General features: G+C 52.6%; 1 protein-coding gene across 5 annotated transcripts in view; it reads left to right on the forward strand.

Moving 5' to 3' along the window:
- The window catches only part of DIDO1 (death inducer-obliterator 1), a 50,503-nt gene extending 33,571 nt beyond the window's left edge, over window positions 1-16,932 (forward strand). For 4 of the 5 annotated variants that reach the window (XM_070419628.1, XM_070419629.1, XM_070419627.1 and 1 more), the window contains exons 8-17: window positions 374-833; window positions 932-1,091; window positions 2,092-2,208; window positions 2,316-2,420; window positions 2,539-2,671; window positions 2,882-3,410; window positions 3,801-3,954; window positions 4,520-4,609; window positions 5,270-5,465; window positions 12,609-16,932. In XM_070419628.1, the coding sequence (XP_070275729.1) occupies window positions 374-833; window positions 932-1,091; window positions 2,092-2,208; window positions 2,316-2,420; window positions 2,539-2,671; window positions 2,882-3,410; window positions 3,801-3,954; window positions 4,520-4,609; window positions 5,270-5,465; window positions 12,609-15,808 (5,144 nt within the window). In that variant the 3' untranslated portion in view covers window positions 15,809-16,932. Of the gene's footprint in view, window positions 1-373; window positions 834-931; window positions 1,092-2,091; window positions 2,209-2,315; window positions 2,421-2,538; window positions 2,672-2,881; window positions 3,411-3,800; window positions 3,955-4,519; window positions 4,610-5,269; window positions 5,466-7,536; window positions 9,098-12,608 lie in introns of those variants that run through there. The other variant, XM_070419633.1, reaches the window with a different exon arrangement.
- Window positions 16,933-18,515: the final 1,583 nt, after the last annotated feature.

Here is an 18,515-nt window from a genome sequence, read left to right on the forward strand (position 1 = left end):
AGTGTCGGCCTGCGGACTGAAGGATCCTGGGTTTGATTCCTGTCAAGGGCATGTACCTCAATTGCAGGTTCCTCCCGGCCCTGGCCCTGGTCGGGGGTTTATGCAGGAGGCAACCAATCAATGTGTTTCTCTCACATCGATATTGCTCTCTGCCTTTCTCTCTCTCTTCCACTCTCTAAAAATCAATGGAAAAATATCCTCAGGTGAGGATTTTAAAAAGTCATATACTTCACATAGGGTTCCCCTCAATATTGCCAGTACCTCAACTGGGGCCTGGTAAGCTTTGCTTGTTTGAGGCTGAGCATGCTTTTCATGTCACCTGACAGTGCACTGCATGCCCTCCTGCCTCACTAACGTCGTGTGTTCTTTGCAGCCGTGAAGGAGGACCGGCAAGTGGAGAACACGGCAGCTGCGATGCCGAAGAAAGTGGCTGCTCAGGGCCCTGCTGTGGGCAGCAGGCAGCCTGCAGCCCGGAGTCTGCTTCCAAAGAAGTCCCCTCCTTTCACACATGTGACCAAGCCAGTCATCAGGAAGTTGCCTTCAGGCTTCAAGGGCACTATACCCAAGAGGCCGTGGCCCTCGGCTGCCCCCTCAGGCAGTGTTCCTGCCACCAAGCAGGCAGGGCTGGTGCCTGGTGCCACCACATCTACTTCCAAAAAGCTGCCAGGCTCCTCTGCCCCTGGGGGAGCCGCCAGGAAGCCCATGGTGACATCTGTCCCCTTGGCCTCTCCAGCCCCAGGACGCCTGGGGGCCTCAAGCACCACCCCATCACAGCCAAATTCTCAGATTCGGCAAAATATAAGGCGCTCCTTGAAGGAGATTTTGTGGAAAAGGTGGGCTGTTATGCTTGATTATCTGTTAAAGTGGAAGATTTCCGCTGTTGGGAGAATGAAGTGCAAGCTCAGGGTTTACACAGTTCTGTTTCTTCTAGAGCCAGTGACAGTGATGACCTCATGATGACAGAGAGCGAGGTCGGGAAGGTTGCACTCCACATTGAGAAAGAGATGTTCAACCTCTTCCACGTCACTGACAATCGCTACAAGAGCAAGTACCGCAGCATCATGTTCAACCTCAAGGACCCCAAGAACCAGGTGTGTGCCTCATGGTCAGGGCTGGCTTCCTGCTGCAGAGCAGGGGGCACGTGTGCTCTGGGCTCTAGTTGAGTGTCATGTCATTAAACCGTACATAGCGTGAGACAGTCGTACCCTTTCTGTGGAAGTTAGCAGGCATTTTTGTTCCCTTTGACACTCACCATCGGTGTAGGGAATAGTGGTGCATCCTTCCTTCCTTTCCTTAGCTGCAGCCTGGGCTTTGCTGGCTCCCTGAAGTCCATCTGTAGTTCACCAGATGCGTCTCTCTTAAATATGGCCGTAAAATTGCTTTCTCATCATTTCATTGGTTCCAGAATAAAGTTCAAATTCCTTATGGTATGTGGGTATCTCCATATTTGGGCTTTATTGTCATTTCACCTCAGCTGAGCGAGCCTGTCCTCAGGGGTTCCTTAGATGAACTCTGCTGTGCTCACTGTTCGGACAGGTGCTGTGCACACCTGGGTGGGGCACTTGGTTCTCACAGCAGCTGTGGGAGGGCAGTGCTGTCCCCACGGGTAGAGTGGCCTGGACTCTGGCCTGGTGTGGCTCCTGCTTCCTGCACTGGGCTCATGGTTGCCCATTTCTCTGCCTCTTAAACTCTCACCTGTGCTCAGAAGCAGGGTCAGAGGGAAGCTCTGACTTTCCATCTTGCCTCTTAAGCCCTGGCAGAAGAGGTCTCTTCTCACCTTTATCCCTAACACTACCTTTTGGAGTTGATCTATTTTCTAAGGTCTCTCTCTAGCAGTTGGTGCAGCGTGGGCCTCAGGTCAGCTGTACAGGCCCAGTGCCGATGTTTTCTGGGCATGTTAGCTCCCATGAGCTCTTAGGGAGTTGCACACCTTGAGGCCCCTGCTGTGCTGGGTCCAGTGCTTTGGCCTGTGTCACCAGCCTCTGGGCAGGGACTCCACCTACTGCTCTGTTTCCTCCATGCCCTTCCTTGGGTCTTGGAGACATTCACTCAACTATCCTGAACCAGTGAATGAACAATGTTTGTTCACAGGGTCTCTTCCACCGTGTTCTGCGTGAAGAAATCTCTTTGGCCAAACTTGTGAGAATGAAGCCAGAAGAACTTGTGTCTAAAGAGCTTTCCACATGGAAAGAGAGGCCGACAAAACCTGTGAGTGCTAGGGAGTGGCTGCCAGAAGCCCGAGCAGCTGGCCTTGCCCGGAAGTAAAGGCTGCTCTGGGACAGGAGGGCACCCACTCAGGCTGTCTTCTCTCTTAGGTGATGGAGTCCAGGGCAAGATTGCACCAGGAAAGTAAAAAGACAGCCATCAGGCAGGAGGCCATTCCCGACATGGAAGACTCCCCCCCAGTGTCGGACTCGGATGTAAGCCTGTGGGTTAGGGTTATGCAGTCGCCTTGTTTCAGCGGTTTGTGCTCGGTCTCTTAGCCCATGCCGGACTGGGAAGCAGTGACCCACGCCGTGTCCCCTCTTTTCCTCTTAGGAACAGGAGTCAGTACGTGCTGTGCCCGAGAAAAGCGCTGCACCCGCTCTGGACCTCTTCAGCAGCATGTTAAAGGACACGACGGGCCAGCACCGCGCCCACCTCTTTGACCTGAACTGCAAGATTTGTACAGGTGAGTAGGTGAGGGGAGGCCTTTGTTTAACATTGCTGACCCGTGTATGGCAATTGTATTCACCCCAGGTTTAAAACATGACACAGCCAGGATGGTCTCTGAGAACATGTGAAGTCAGCCCCTTTAGAGCTTTGCTCCTTTATCCTTGAAAAATGGTCATTTACTTGGGGGCAGGCTGTGCCCTCAAACCAAGCCTCTCTTGTGCTACAGGTCAGGTTCCATCATTAGAAGATGAACCGGCTCCAAAAAGACAAAAATTGTCGGCTCCTGCTAAGAAAGAAGAGTCCAAATCCAAGCACGACAGCTCTGCCTGTGAGCCAGCTCTTAGCTCAGCGGGTGAGGCAGTGCCAGAAAGTCTCCCTGAAAACACCTCTGAGCCAGACCCAGAGAGTGCGTCCCAGACTCTCTTGGAAAGGAGGTACTTATCCGAGGCTCCAGGAGACGGCCCGCCTGAGCCCTGTGCCCCGGAAGGGCCTTCTTGCCCAGCCTCCTGTGGGGGCACGGTGCTCACCACTGTCACCATGTCTGGCCGAGACCCCAGGACCGCACAAAGCGCAGCGAGCACAGTCATGACTCCTGCCGCAGCCCTCCCAGGCAGCACCCACCTGGCAGAGCCACCACAAGAAGTCCTAAAGCCTGCTGCGACCGCGGTGCTGGTGCCCAAGTCCATACTAGCCAAGCCGTCCTCATCCCCCGAGCCCAGATACCTGCTGTCGGTCCCGCCGTCCCCAAGCATCAGGTGCGGTGTCCACGTGGGTTCACTTCACGTAGAGTAACGGGAGGGGCAGAAAGAGTGACTCAGTCCTCAGCTCTGCAGTCGCCCAGCAGCACCGCTGCTCTGGAGGGTTGTGTAAAGCACTCAGTGTCCCACATTTAAGGTGCCGACCACCATTTAGAAGTTTAAATCTTGAAAATTTGAATTTATGGCCATCTGGTTTTGTGGCCTATTCAGTTTATTTTTCTTTGACGAGAATATCTGTTTATATCATAATGATTAAAGTAGTTAATTTGAAAAAGTAAGCTACCAAAACCTGCCCGAACTTTCACTTTTGTAATATGTAAAGTCTTCACACTTTGGACGTTCTTTGTGCAAAGAGCTTTACTCCTTTTCTCTGGTTTTGTTTTGCAGCTCTGCGGCGTCTCGGTCCCCTCCAGAAGGAGATACGACCCTCTTTCTGTCTCGACTCAGCACCATATGGAAAGGATTTATTAACATGCAGAGTGTAGCAAAGTTTGTCACTAAGGCTTACCCCGTCTCTGGATGTTTTGATTATCTCAGTGAGGTTAGAGCCAAGAGAAAGTGAGAGAGAGAGAGAGGTGTGTGTGTGTGTGTGTGTGTGTGGACACCTCTCATAGGCGTCCTGATCCTGTGGGATTGTCTGCCATCGGTGATTGAGCACCTCTGAAGTTACAACGGGGACTGATGGACAAGTCCACAGGTTGAGCAGCTTGGACAGAAATTCCAATGAGTAATTGGGCCTCCCGGCTTCTGTGAAGAAGCCCAGTGGTCTTCCTCCTCTCTCCGTTCTGCTTGGGCATTTACCCAGAGTGTGCAGCCTGCCTTGGTGTGCAGTGACACACACAGTGAACAGAGCCCTGGACAGGCGGCGTTTCTGGAGACACTTGAGTCAGTCCTGCACTCTGTCTTCACAAAGCTAACGCGTGTGTTTGGTACAAGGCTATCATCACCCCCACCATGGGTTTGGTAACTCAGAATCCTGTAGCATTTGGTACAGTTATTACCCTTTTCTTTGGAATCTTGACTCACTAGCTTGGGGCCCTGAAATGACTGTATCAGCCTCTGAATGCTGGTTTACCTGTCACTTATGCAAAGTGCATTTTGTTTAGGACCTGCCCGACACTATTCACATTGGTGGACGGATCGCACCCAGGACTGTGTGGGACTATGTCGGCAAACTCAAATCCTCTGTGTCTAAGGTACTGCTCATTGTCTGCACCACCGAAGAAGGTGCTCGTTCTAACACAGCTCTGCCCTCACTTCTCATCCTGATGGGTTACTATGTGAAATGTCAGCTTCCTAAGTATTTCCAGGTGGATGTTCAAAGTTAAGTTTGGAGCTGGATGAGGCCGGGTGGGAAGAGTGCTGTAGTGCTGAGGTTTGATACTGACTGACCATGGGTACATGCAGGTCATTGTTAGGGTTAGGGAGCAGCCACTCTGTTTCCTGTTGACCTTGCGACAGGAGGATTTGATTGGCTTTCCTCTGTGCACCCGAGATTAGCCACAGCCATGTTTGCATGGACAGTGCTCGTGGAGCCAGGCTATCATTTTTCTCCATTCACAGCATTTCAGGCCCTCCAGTCTAGCTTAGCCCTCCTGTTAGATAGGCACAGGGAGTTCTGTAGCTCACCACTTCGCCCTGCTCATTGATTGTCCTGGTATGAGAACTCCACAGGTGGGTGCTATTCCGAGGACCCGCAGCTGTGAGTTCAGAAGCCTGGCCCTTGAGCCTGTGCTCTATCTGCCGCTCCATTGCTAACAGGACTGAAATTGAAGTCAGAACCGCATCTCTCTTGTTCAGATCGATGCTGTTTTCGGCACCGCAGGCCAATGCTCCCTGTCCTGTTTGTGTTGCAGGAGCTGTGTCTGATCCGCTTCCATCCCGCCACGGAGGAGGAGGAGGTGGCCTATATATCTCTCTACTCCTATTTTAGCAGCCGCGGCCGCTTTGGCGTTGTTGCTAACAATAGTAGGCACATCAAGGACCTCTACCTGATCCCACTGAGCTCTGAGGACCCTGTTCCATCCAAGCTTTTGCCCTTTGAGGGACCAGGTAAGCACCTCTGGTCACACATGTCCCCTTCCCCTGACACCGAGTCCTACTGACCTGTCACCAGTGGTCGTAACTTCCCCCCCACCCCCACCCCCCCACTGTCTGTCTGGCAGCAGGAACTAGCAGTCACATGAAGCTACATTGAGCTGGACAGTGCAGCTCTAGGCTTGGGGGGTGGCACCAGAATATCCTTATTATTGGCATAAATTGTCTTAGAAAAGTTTTATGAAGGGAAAAGCCCTTAGCGTTCCACCAGCCTTTCACTTTCACGGCCTTGGTCATTGGACGGGTCAGGTGCCCAGGAGTCTGGACAGGACAGGAGGGGAGGGGAGGGGAGGTGGAGAGGCAACACTTCACAGCGCTGGTCACTGCCGCCTCCCCCAGGGAGTTTCTGTGGACACCCCGCTCAGGAGGTGAGCAGGTGCCACTCAGAGGCGCTCTCTGCCTCTGTCAGGGAGTCATTTTCAAGAGATACAAGAACAGGTAGTGAAGGAGAAAAATTTGAGAAATACTTTTAAATCTGTTCAAGTTTTAATTTTTAATAAGTTATTTCATCTTTTGCAAAATACTTAGTGTTTACTCCTTATAAAGTGCTGCTTTTAAATGATTTCTTACAAATTAACCTTTAAAAATGTCAGACTTGTCAAAGGGTTGAGGGTGATTCCAAAGGGACATGGTCTGTGGGGTTTCAGCTCTTTGTAACCTGAGAAGAAGCTGGTGCAAGATGTCTAAATTGATGTGTCTCCTTGGCTGTGAAGTCCCCCAGGATTAACAGTGCCAAGAAGATGACGAGACACATGGTGATGCTCTTTGAAGGGCTTTGTCCTAGAGGCAGTGACTGAACCCTCTGACCATCACTGGGGCTGCCTAGACCATGGCACCTTCATGCCTTGGCCTTGTCACCAGGGCTTGGCGAGTGCTCCCACCACAGCCACATACTGCACTCACACCACACCTACACTAGCTGGGCCCTGGCTGTCGCCCCACTCCCACAGGCACGCCCAGTCCTGGCTGGGGCACACGCTTAACACAGGTGGCTCAGTGTGCCCTGATTTCAGAATTGTGTCCACAAAGGGGTTGGTGTCAGTAACCCCAGGTTCAGTACTTACTGACACAGTCATCATGCGGAATACATTTTAAAAGCCAGGCACTCAGGGTGTCCTCTCATACTCCTTGGGGATAAAGAAATGCCACCTGGCGGTGGGTGGCAGAAAGAACCTTGGTGGAGGTTCTTGGTGAGCAGCTCTGAAGAGGCTGGCGAGCTCCCTGATGACCATGAAGGGCAGCATCCTGTGTCCCTGAAGGTGAGAGAACGAAGCTGACTTCTCAGACACCTGTGAGGAGCCTCCGGTCAGTCACGAGTGCCTCGCTGTGCGGGTCCAGTGGGCATGTGGCTGGGCAGCATGACAGCCCGAGTGCAGAGCCCTTTTTGTTTGCAGAGGTGAGTTAGCAGGTCCTGGGCCTACTCCCCTCATCAGCCTCACGTGCTGCTTTGAGCTCCCATTGCCCATCTGCAGACTCACTTGGCCGAGGAGCCTGAGTAACACCTGGTTTGGGGCGCTGACCATCAGACACACTGGAGACGGGCCGAGTGGACCTCACACTCCTGGGGCTTGGACACTCCCTGGGGGGACATCCAAAGGACCCACAGCTTTTCATCCATAATAAAGAACAAGTAGTGACAGGTTTTAGAAACTAATCATGTTTTGCCCCTAAGCTCTTAAAGATTTAATTTAAGGGCTTCTAAATGCAAGCCTGCTTAATTTAGTCTGTTATTTTTTATTTTGATATTATTTTTTGTATATGCATTAATATCCATGTATATCTTTCATACACTTGACATCACCTAAAACCCGCTTCCAGGCAGGGCCTAGCTGCCTGCTTCATGTGTTTCTAGTGTGACATGGCTCACTCCAGCTGCAGTGTCCTGTGCCATGGTGGTATCCTGTGCGTGTGTCCTGTGTGCGCGTGTCTGTGTGTCTGGTGTGTATGTGCACCTGCAGTGGGAGGTTGGGTGGAGATGCTTCTCCTATCGTGGTGGTCCCTGTCCTCACTGAGCTCATCTCTGCAGAGCATCCTTCGAAGGCACAGGCCCAGTCTCAGAGTGGTGGTGATGTCCCTCAGCAGAGCAGCCAGCAGGTGTGACCACGTGCCACCCGGCAAGCACTGGCATCATGGCTTGACCAGAGCACCCTTGACCCCACTGCAGCCCTGTGCTGTCACAGTTGTCATTCACCTGAGGTCGCACCCAGTTAGGTGTCGAGCCAGGGTGGCTGTCCTGAGGCTCGCACTCTATCTATCCCTCTCAGTTCTCTTTAGGGCAAGAAGCACAGGCCTGGGTGGGGCCTGCCTGCTGTGGGGGTGGAGAAATTGCAGAGAGGGACCAACTCGCACACCACATACAGAAGGTGCAGGGTCCTCCCTCCCCTGACCTCAGGAGCCCGGTAGAGTGACGAGCTCTTGCTGTCCACACCTAAGAAGCCAGTAAAGCCCTAACCGGTTTGGCTCAGTGGGTAGAGCGTCGGCCTGCAGACTCGGGGGTCCCAGGTTCAATTCCGGTCAAGGGCATGTACCTTTTTTGCGGGCACATCCCCAGTAGGGGATGTGCAAGAGGTGGCTGATCGATGTTTCTCTCTCATCAATGTTTCTAACTCTCTATCTCTCTCCCTTCCTTTCTGTAAAAATATCAATAAAATATTTAAAAAAAAAAAAGAAGAAGCAGCAGCCAGTAAAGATGCTGGCGGCCCTGACACCGAGTTCAGATCCAGTAAGTCTGCACTGGCCACCCTCACATAGTCAGGGCCTCCCGTTTCGGCCATGCTCTACACAGCAGACCTGGGAGCTGTGCCCATAGCCCCTTGGCCGCCCGCCAGCCCTACAAGCAGCCTGCTCAGGTTCCAGGATGCTCTCACCCTTGCGTACTTTAGAGTTGTCCTCAGAAATGCCAGGCGGTCTCATGTGCCAGCGACGTTTTCATAATGTGGCAGTGTTATTTCAGAGGACAGCTATAAAGCTGGGTCCCTTTAGTCCAGCTGGAAGTCATCCACTTTGGGTGCTAGCTCAGCCCTGCCACGCCCTGACAGCTTCGCCACTGGGGACAAGGGTCAGGTGGTCTGCACACCCTGGGGCTTATTTGTGAAGGAAGACAGATCAGATTGGATGCTTGTCTTGTACGGTTCCTGTGCAGCCCAGCAGGACTGGACCTAGGCTGGGACTCAGCCCTCACAAGTAACAGGCAAGGGCTCAGGTTCCGCTTCGCAATGGCTGTTGGGGAACCTGGTGTCTAAGGTGTAGGTGTGCGCTGACAGGGCAGGGACTGCCTCCGAATGCTCCGCGGAGAGGCCCCTTAGAGATTCACAGCCATAGTGTTCCTGTGCTCCCTTCTCACTGCTTTCTAAACTAGCTGGACATTCTGTGACTTAAATGTCAGGTAAGCATTTCTTTGTGTGTGGATCTGGTTGTGCACTGTGATCCGAGACAAATGTAGTATTGAATGTATTAGTTTCTCCTTCGAAATCAATAAAGTACATTTCCTGGAAACTGGTTGTTGTTTGTTTGAATCTGAACCATGTAGTAGCTCTCTGTACCTGTCGTAGGTGCACTGATGGAGGGCAGAGTCCCCACTTTGCATTTTATAAGCCAACATGACTTACCTGGTCCTTCAGCCTCAGGTGTGCGGGCTGAGCTGCTTGGGCCACCTGGATGGAGATGGACAACACTCAGGCATGCTGAGCCCAGCGGCTTTGTACAGGTCGTGTGAATTTTGCGTGTGCATGTGTGTGTGTGCTTGCGTGTGGACTGGGGCAGGTACCCCGCCCCCCTGTATGTGCCTAGTCTTTTCTATCCAGTCACATTAAGGATGGTCACTGCATTACTCCCACACTTTTCTGTCCAGCAGGTGGGGAAATAGTGTTGGGACAAATTCAGACCATACAGGGTTTTCCTTTTCAATGGAGTAGGGTGTGTGCCCAACAGGTTTAAGGTTAAAAAGCAACATTTTGATAGTTTGGGGGTTAAGGAACCAGTTATTAAAATTAAGCTTCATCCATGGTGTGCTGGGCTGGAGGTATGTGGGGCCCCAGGGCTGCTTCCTTCCTTGCCACTTCACCTCTTGCCTCCTGTGGCTGACACACCTGGACATGGGTCCTGGTTTGGTCTGGACTCAGGAAGTCAGGTGGCACCTGCCTCTCTAGATGTCACAGTCCCTGGGCTTCCCAGTTTCCTCTGTGCTGTTGGGTGATCTGATGTTAACACTGAGCTGAGGCTGCCCCTCCCCTGACCACTTCGGAACAGATCTGAGCAGCTAAATGGGCTTATTTTTATCCACACAGTACAGTCTGAGGTCCCTGTTGCTCTGGCCCTGCAGAGGAGGGGTCCCCCTGGCTGCCAGGACTCCTTGTCTGGAAATGCAGGATGGCCCAGTTAGCAGCCCCTCCCCCTCACCAGCCAGTGTTTGTTTTCATCTGACTTAGGAATTTAAGCCTCAGCAACCCTCAGAAGGGAGGTGGGTAAGAGCATCTCCTGCTTCTAACAATGGAGATGGATCCCCTCTCTCCATTGGGCTCGAGCCTCGGTCTCCTCACTGCAGCCAGCGTGGTCCCTGCTCTGCACCTTCTCAGCACCCACTCTTCTCTCCAGGGTGATGCTCCAACAGTGGGGTGAGCGGGAGGGGCCCAGGCCCAGAGGGGTATTCGGGTGGGTGGGGAGAGCTGGCCTGCCGCCACCTCCCAGCAGTGGGTGACCTCCCTTACAGCACCCGTCTCAGTGAAGGTTGCCCCTAAGGCCCAGTGCAGATCAGTGAACTTTATTTTTTGTTCCTGTGCATATTATTTCCAAAGAACTAGTTACCTTTCAAACATCCTTGCAGCTGTAACATGAACATATGAATCAGTTAAGATTTGACGGCTTCAAAACAAGATTATACATTTTGAGAGCCCAGTTTAAACTTCACATCTTGTGGAGGAATTCAAAACTAATGCCCACCCAACTCTGGAGCTGTTAGATTGCTCACGGGTGTGTGCAGGTGCGGGCGCTGAGAGCTGAGGCAGGCAGTCTATCTGCTGTTAGATGCCCATCTCCAGGTCACTTCCTGTCTCTGAATGTAAATATTAAGAAATATAACTATAACCTTACCTTTGAATATGACAACAGGTTAGTCTAAACAATTAAGAGTGGGGTGTACTATTTTCTTTAGAAAGCATATTAAGCCATTAGACATTTTAGTTGGTGGGGTACACACATCACTGGGCTGGAGACCATGGCTTCCTGGGTGGAGCACAGTGACTTCCCACCACAGCTTTTTGACCTGGAGTTTCATTGGTGCCACGAGCCTGCTGTTGGCACTTGAGAAGTTGAACTGTTCCCTGTGAGGTGGCACAGCGCCTCCGCTGGTGACCAGTCCAATGCTGTGGACTGCCAAGGAGACTTCCCCCACCGGGGCTCCCAGCCTTGCCCACAACACCCATGGGGCCGAGCACAGTCCTTTAGTTCTGCCAGGTTCCCTAGAGACAAGAGGTTTACAGGGCTGTCCCCTAGTGGGTTCCGTGGGTGTCTGCATGTGCACCTGCTCTGCAGCTCTGGGGCTATGGTCCAGACAGGCCTATTGAAGTCAACTATACCCCAAAACTGGGTCTGAGTAAGCTGTGAAACATTCAATAAATACATTCTGTCTATGAAAACAGAAGTACTGTATAAGTTAACCTTGATTCATGTTAATTATAAAACAGACTTGATAGATTCCCCTTCATACCTACTGACACTCTAGTCTGCCTAACCTTCCAGCCCTGTTCCCTCTCTCCAGCTCGTCCTTTCCCCGACACACGGCTGTTCTCTGGAGCCATTTCTCTCATGAAGGTGGGGGTGAGGTCCTGGGAGTTAGGTCTTCAGTGGGCACCTCACCTCACACGGCAGCGTGAGCAGCAGGGAGGTCAGCACAGCATTGTTAGTCTGGCTGTGCTGGGCCACCCAGCCCTGGCATGCCTGCTCCTGGGGCTGGAGGGCACCTCCACCACCCTCGTGGGCCCAGCCTGTCAACCTGTCTCTGTTGGAATTTCAGAAGATTAGCAGAACTGCATCATGAAGTGATCTGTGATCATCTTTAAAGTCATACAATAGGAAAAACAATACTTGATTTCTTGTTTAGTAAGTAAGAATGTCACGTGACTATATACCACAGTGTTAAATTACCTATAAATTGAATTTATACATTTTGATTACTTTTAATTATATTCTGCTATCATGAAACAAACTTTCTGTGTGGCAGCATTTCTCCCTAAATTACTGCTTTATGAGTTGGGCTTTTTCCTTGTGGTAGTCTGGACTTACTCTGACTGGGGGGAGGGGTTGTTATAAAATATTAGTATTCCTGAAATAATGCACCACAGCTTGCAGTGTTTGGAATAAGGCTTTCTTGAGAAGGAATGATTTACCTGCTGTGCCCTAAGACGCTGGTGTGCTTTCTCTGCCACCAGCTTGCTGAACTCCTCAGCACTGGATTTAAGCGCCATGTCCTGTGTTTACAAAGACTGAGCATTGGACAACTCTTGATCAGTTAGTGCTCATGGAATGTCTCTCTAAACCTGAAAGAATATTTATTTTAGCCCTTTCAGTCAGCAGCACTTTCCCCATTGAGTGTAATTTTCACATTGGCTATCAGTGAACTTACCTAATGGAGTAGGCTGCATTGATTACTATAATTTTATTGATCATATACCTGAGTTGTTGAACTAGTCCCTAATCAAATGTTTAATATTAGTACATTTAGCTTAAGGTAGGTATTGAAACTCCGGAGTTAAAGGCCAGGAGGGTGTGTAGCAAGAGCCAAGATTTGCTCAACAGCTACCCCGACTCATTTGAGCTTTGTTCCCTGTGGTTGGTTAATGATGGTGCCGTCGGCACAGGGCCACCCCCTCCTCTACCGCACTGCTGCTTGAGTATTGTGTATAATTTTAAATCTGTAACAAATTCTGACACCACCTGTGTGTGCTCTGTCCTTTGCAGTAAGTCCTTCAAACACTTGATTTTGTCTTACACAGGATTTCTGCCTATGAAAACATTCCCCACTACCGCCCTTAATAAAGTTCACCTCTGAAGGACAGAGTGGAATTTAGATCCTAAAATTTGCACATACATTTTGTTTTTCAGGTCTTGAGTCACCACGGCCAAACATAATCCTTGGGTTAGTAATCTGTCAAAAAATAAAACGTCCTTCAAATGCTGGAGACTTGGACAAGACAGAGGAGAAGCGGGCCCGACTGCAGACACCGGAGGAGACAGACGTGGCGGTCTACCCCAAAGTGCCTCCGGCCTCACAGGCTGAGAAGAAACCCCCCAAGTATCAGCACAGCTCTGGGGACACAGCTGTCAGCACCACCCCCCCGGGGTCTCCCCCACCCCCGCCCCCTCTGCCAGAACCGCCAGCTTCGTCCTCCGTGCTGAAAATACTGTCCTCCCTCAAGCCAGGAGCCACCAACACCGTCACCGTGCCAACAGCACCAGCAGCAGTCACGGGGGCTGCTTCCTCTGCCTCAAAATCAGCTTCGCCGCTGGAACACATCCTGCAGACTCTGTTTGGGAAGAAGAAATCATTTGACCCTCTGGCCGTGGAGTCTGTGGAGTCGGCCTCCACCTCCCGCCCAGACACCAAGGCCAAGGCTGAGTGCGAGCTGCCAGCAGTGCCTCTGCTGGACCCCATCGTCCAGCAGTTTGGTCAGCTCTCCAAAGAGAAAGTTCTAGAGGAAGAGGAAGACGACAGACCCTATGACCCTGAAGAAGAGTATGGTCCTGACAGGGCCTTCGAGACACAGCTCGGGGACCGAGGGAAACGGCACGACATGGAAAAGGCCTCTGAGACCACTGAGCGGGAGGAGGTGGCCTATGACCCAGAGGACGAGACGATTTTAGAAGAAGCCAAAGTGGCCATCGACGACCTGCCCAACAGGATGTGCGCAGATGTCAGGAGCTCGACGGAGAGGCCGGCGGGGTTCGCAGCCGACATGGCTGCTCCTTCTCTGGTGGAGCAGCAGCAGATGATAGAGGAACTTAACAAGCAGATTGAGGAGCAGAAGAGACAAGTGGAGGAGCAGGAGGAGGCTCTCAGGCAGCAGCGGGCCGCCGTTGGGGTCTCCATGGCCCACTTCTCAGTGTCGGATGCGCTGATGTCGCCGCCTCCAAAGTCCTCACTGCCCAAGGCCGAGCTCTTCCCCCAAGAGCAGCAGGCTGCCGGCAGGCCAGCCGGGCCCCCCACCAGTCAGGGGCCAGGCCCTGGCTCTGACCCAAGACAGAGTCGGGACCCCCGGCAGGCCCGGCGGCTGGCCGCGGAGAGCAATGAGAGCGAGAGCTTCTCGAAGGCCCCGGCCAGCAGCATACCCAGTGCCCTGCCCACCAGAGAAGCACCCAGCGGGGTGGCCACTACTAGTCAGGGGCCTGTACCTGCCCCAGAGGAAAAGGAGCCCATCCCTCCACCCTGGGCTCCAGGTGACGGGGCCACCCTCCCAGCCAAGCAGGATGGCCCCACAGGTGAGCCCTCAGAAAGCCAGGGCCCGCCGGCCACCGACAGCAGCCCTCCCATGACAGGCGGGCCAGGCCTGGCGCGGCCTGCCCGAAAGGTGCTGCTGCCCACGCCGCCCAGCACCGCCTTCCAGCCCAACTTCTCTATGCCAGGTGAGGGGCACAATTTCAGTTCTGCAGGAAGAGACCCATTTTCAAGCCCAGTGTTTGCGTCTCAGGACAAATCCTTCGGCTCATCTCCATATGAGGATCCAAGAAATGCCCTGTTTGCTGAAAAAAGTGACCGTTCGGCTGTTGAAACTGAAGGAGACAGAGACCCACAGTGCAGACCTGGAGAGGGGGCCAACCCATTCCCGCCCCCTGGACAGAAAGGGACCCCTCTGCCCCAGTTACAGGGCCAGCGTGAGCCTGCACCCCACACTTTCGGAACATTGGGACTTCATGGCCCGAGCTTCCCAGGACCTCGGGGACCAGTGGCTCCGTTTTCAGAAGACGGTGTCATTTCCAACAACGATGGAGCAAGAGGGCCTCCGCCGGCCAGATTTGGAGCTCAGAAGGGGCCCATCCCTTCCTTATTCTCAGGGCCACATGGGCCACCTCCCTACGGGGACAACAGGGGCCCATCACCCTCTCACCCTGGTGGGCCCAGAGGATCAGCACCACCCCAATTTGAAGAACGCAAGGATCTGCACGGGGAAAAAAGGGAATTCCAGGACGCCCCATACAATGACATGGCTGGGCCTCCTGCCCAGTTTGAAGGACCAGAACAAGGCCCGTTGGCGGGAAGCAGAGGCGCAGGCCCCTTCCAGTTTGGAGGCCCACGGAGGCCTCTGCTGGCCCCGTTTAAAGGGCCCCGAGGAGGCCCACCTCCGTCTCAGTTTGGAGGTCAGAGGGGACCACCCCCTGGCCATTTTGTGGGTCCAAGAGGTCCACATTCTAGTCAATTTGAAAGCACCCGGGGCCCCCATCCCAATCAGTTTGATGGGCCCAGAGGTCAAGCCCCAAATTTCATGCCAGGACCCAGGGGAATTCAGCCTCAGCAGTTTGAAGAGCAAAGGGTGAACTCGCCACCCAGATTTTCGAATCAGAGGACCCCAGCACCCCTTCAGTTTGGTGGGCCAAGGGGGTCTGTGCCTTTCCCTGACAAGAGTGAGCCTGCCCCTCCCCGGTTCCACTTCCAGGGCCAGTCCCCTCAAGTGATGAAGCCGGTGCCCAGACCCCTGCTGGAGTTGCCCAGCCACCCACCCCAGCACCGCAAGGACCGGTGGGACGAGACGGGCTCAGCCCCCAACCTGCCCTCAGGGGCTCCCGGACCAGCCCCCGAGGCCGAGGCGCAGTGGGCCCCATCCAAAGGCCCCGAGTACAGAAACCAGCCCAGGCCCAAAGAGAAGCTGCTGGACGAACCTGAGGGCCAGCCTGAGAGCCGACAGGGCCGCACCTTCGAGGACCGACGGCGGGAGCACGAGCACGGGAAGCCCTGGGAGCGGGAGCGCAGCAGGAACTGGAGCCGGGAGCGGGACTGGGACCGGGGTCGGGAATGGGACAGACACCGTGAGAAGGACTCCGGCCGAGAGCGCAATGCAAACAGAGACCGGGAGCGGGAGTGGGACCGGAGCCGGGAGCGCAGCCGGAACAGGGACCGGGACAGGGACCGCGACCGGGACCGGAGGCGGGACCGGGATAGGTCTCGCAGTAGAGACCGGGACCGTGACAAGGGCCGGGAGCATGAGCGAGGCGGAGACCGCAAGGACCGTAGCAAAAGCAAGGAAAGCACTCGGGACCCAAAGGCTGAGGCCCTGGCCCCGCGGGCCACCGACCCCGCTGCCCACACCTAGGCCTGGTCGCAGCTGGGCACTTCCTTTTAAAAGCCAAGTTCATAAAATGTGTTGAACAAATTGTTTTTGAAATAGCTATGAACGTAGATGAAGAATAGAATATTCTGGACTTCAGAAATTACTGTAATTTTGTGTATGATGGTTTCCTACAAAATTTCACGTCTTTATAATTCTGATGCTTTTTTAAAGAAATGTAAGAACTCTTAATTTTTCCATTTAAAATTACTGAAATGGGAAAGTGTCTACAGAAGCATATTGCTTTTTCAGATTATAAAGTTATCTTTTCCAATAACTTGACTGACTATGGTAAATTTTAAGGGAATTCTGTGGACCTCAGAGCCATACCTTTGCTGACACCTCGTCTGTATTTCTAGGTTTCCAAAAGCTGTTTCTGCAGGTTTCGCCGGCTCTGGAGGGTGGTGTGCTTCGTGGGAGCGCCCTCGGCGGGCCGCGTGTGCGCACCAGAGCCGTGCTGTGAGCCCTCTGAAATGGAGAAACACAAACTTCCGAATGCGGTTTCCTTTTTTCCTAAAGAGATTTGATTAGAAATTTCAACCAGGAAACAATACATTGTTTCTTAGTTGTGCTCAGTTTTTTATATATCACCTCATACATTTTCTTTTTTTCAAAAACATTATTAAAAGCAACATCTGTTTGAGTACAAATGGTTGCATTTTAAATAACAATTTATTGGAAAAGGTTTCGATTTTACCAGCCTAAAGGTAAGAAAATATACCAATTAAGTGTACTTTGAAGGGGGTTTCTTTTATCTCAGTAATCAGGAACATTTTGTTTGTTGAACTTCACCTTCTGCACAGTTCTTCCTTCGTCCCAGGAAAAGTGCACTAGCTCTAAACCGTTATATTTGTCAGGGGGTAAATTTTAAAGTTTGTCTTTGAAAACAAAACAATATTTGTGTAAACTCTGAGATGGAAAATAGTGATATTAGTTCAAGAACGAGCAAGTAGAAAGCATCCACTGTGAGATAGTGCGCTGCTTCTTGCTATGTATTTTTCAAGTTCTGAGGTGTGAAAAAGAGAAAACCTTGCTAATTTATTTGACTGTACAAATACACTTTGATAATTTTTTTATATTTTCATAAACTTACTTTTGCAAATGTAAAATTAGAGCGTCTTTTTTGTTCTCTGGAGTCTGTTGCTCACTGCCTTGCTCCAGATTTCCTTCTCCCGGGGACAGTGGGCTGGGCGCCGTCCAGGGCGAGCAGTCTGGGAGGCTGGTGCCGGGAGCCAGAGTCCCAGGTAAGGCACAGTCAAGCGGTGTTGAGTTCCAACATCTAATAGGATGGGAAGGTTTTTACATGTAACACAAGTTTTTCTAATCTACACAAATGTAAAAATCCAGTTTGTGTCTTTAGGTTTACTCGATAGGATTTTCTGTAACTTGTATTTTATAGCGCAGAGTACTCTATCCCTGTCCACTGAAACGTGGAACTTGGGATGTTTCGTTACTTGAAGTAGAATAAACATCTACAGAGGTTTTCTGTCTGTGTGATCGCATCCTCTCCACGTTGGAAAGTTGGGGCTGGAAAGGGACACCTTGGCCACCCCTTCTTGCCAATGGACATGGCAGGGGCTGCGCTGCCCTTTGGCCCTCAGATGCCTTGGAGGTGAGCCCACTCCATGACCGGCTGGTGGCCAGATGCACTGGCTTCAGGGGACTTGCTGCCAGTGCAGCTGACACCCGACCTCATCAAGTTGGGTCAACTCCCTGCACTGCGTTCATGTGTTGGGACTGTCAGAGCAGGAAGCTAAGCTCACAGCAAACCATCGGGGGGCCCTGAACACAAGGGCAGTGTGGGGGGTTTCAAAAGGGACCCTGGCATGGGGCAGTCCCACTGCCACAGACCACTGTTCCTGGAAGGTGCTGGACAACCCCAAGGCCAGCCCAAGGGGCGAGCCCTGACCTTGGAGATGGCCCCGGCTAGCTGAGGTTCTGCCAAGTGGTAAAGCTGGATTCTGGCTGGACGCTCCCTACACTGTCAGGGTACTTCCCCCAGGACACTGAGAAGTCCCGTCAGTCCTGTCGGGCTCCTCTGACGGTTGGCCTCCTGCATCCAGCCTGAAGCCCATCTTGTGTCTTGTACACACTCCATGACACCTCCCGCTTCCTGCCCCCCCAGCACCGTGCCTGTCCTCCAGCCATGACTCCCCTTAGTGTCAGGTGGGTACAGGTGCTGCTCAGAGCTCAGCTCTCTGGGAACCTGAAGAGAGAGGGTTGGCTGGAGGACAGCCCAGGAGCCAGCAGCTGTGTTTGCCTGTCGGGGGAGTGCCTGGGGTCTTCTACTCACTGTCACTCCTGGTCCCTGCACTTCAGCCTCTCAGCTGCTGTGAGGGAGAATGAAGGGGGCTGTTTTGCCCCAGCCAATGTGTTTCAGCGGTTAGAGCATCGGCCCATGTACCCTCGGGTCTGGGGTTTGATTCCTGGTCAAGGGCACGTACCTGGGTTGGAGGCTCGATCCCCGGCCCCTGGTTGGGACGCGTGCAGGAGGCAACTGATCTTGATGTGTCCCTCCCACATTGATATTCTCTCTCTCTCCCTCCCTCCCTCCCTCCGTCCCTTCCACTCTCAAAAAAAAAAAAAAAATCAATGGAAAAAATATCATCAGGTAAGTATTAACAAAAAAAAAGAAAGAGACTGTTTCACCAGAAAGCCCAAGGTGCTGGGGCCTCTGCTCCTCCCACCTCCT

Source organism: Myotis yumanensis, unplaced genomic scaffold, assembly GCF_028538775.1.
Source record: "Myotis yumanensis isolate MYYU_CA2020_CCGP unplaced genomic scaffold, mMyoYum1.0.hap1 SCAF_7, whole genome shotgun sequence".
NCBI lineage: Eukaryota > Metazoa > Chordata > Mammalia > Chiroptera > Vespertilionidae > Myotis > Myotis yumanensis.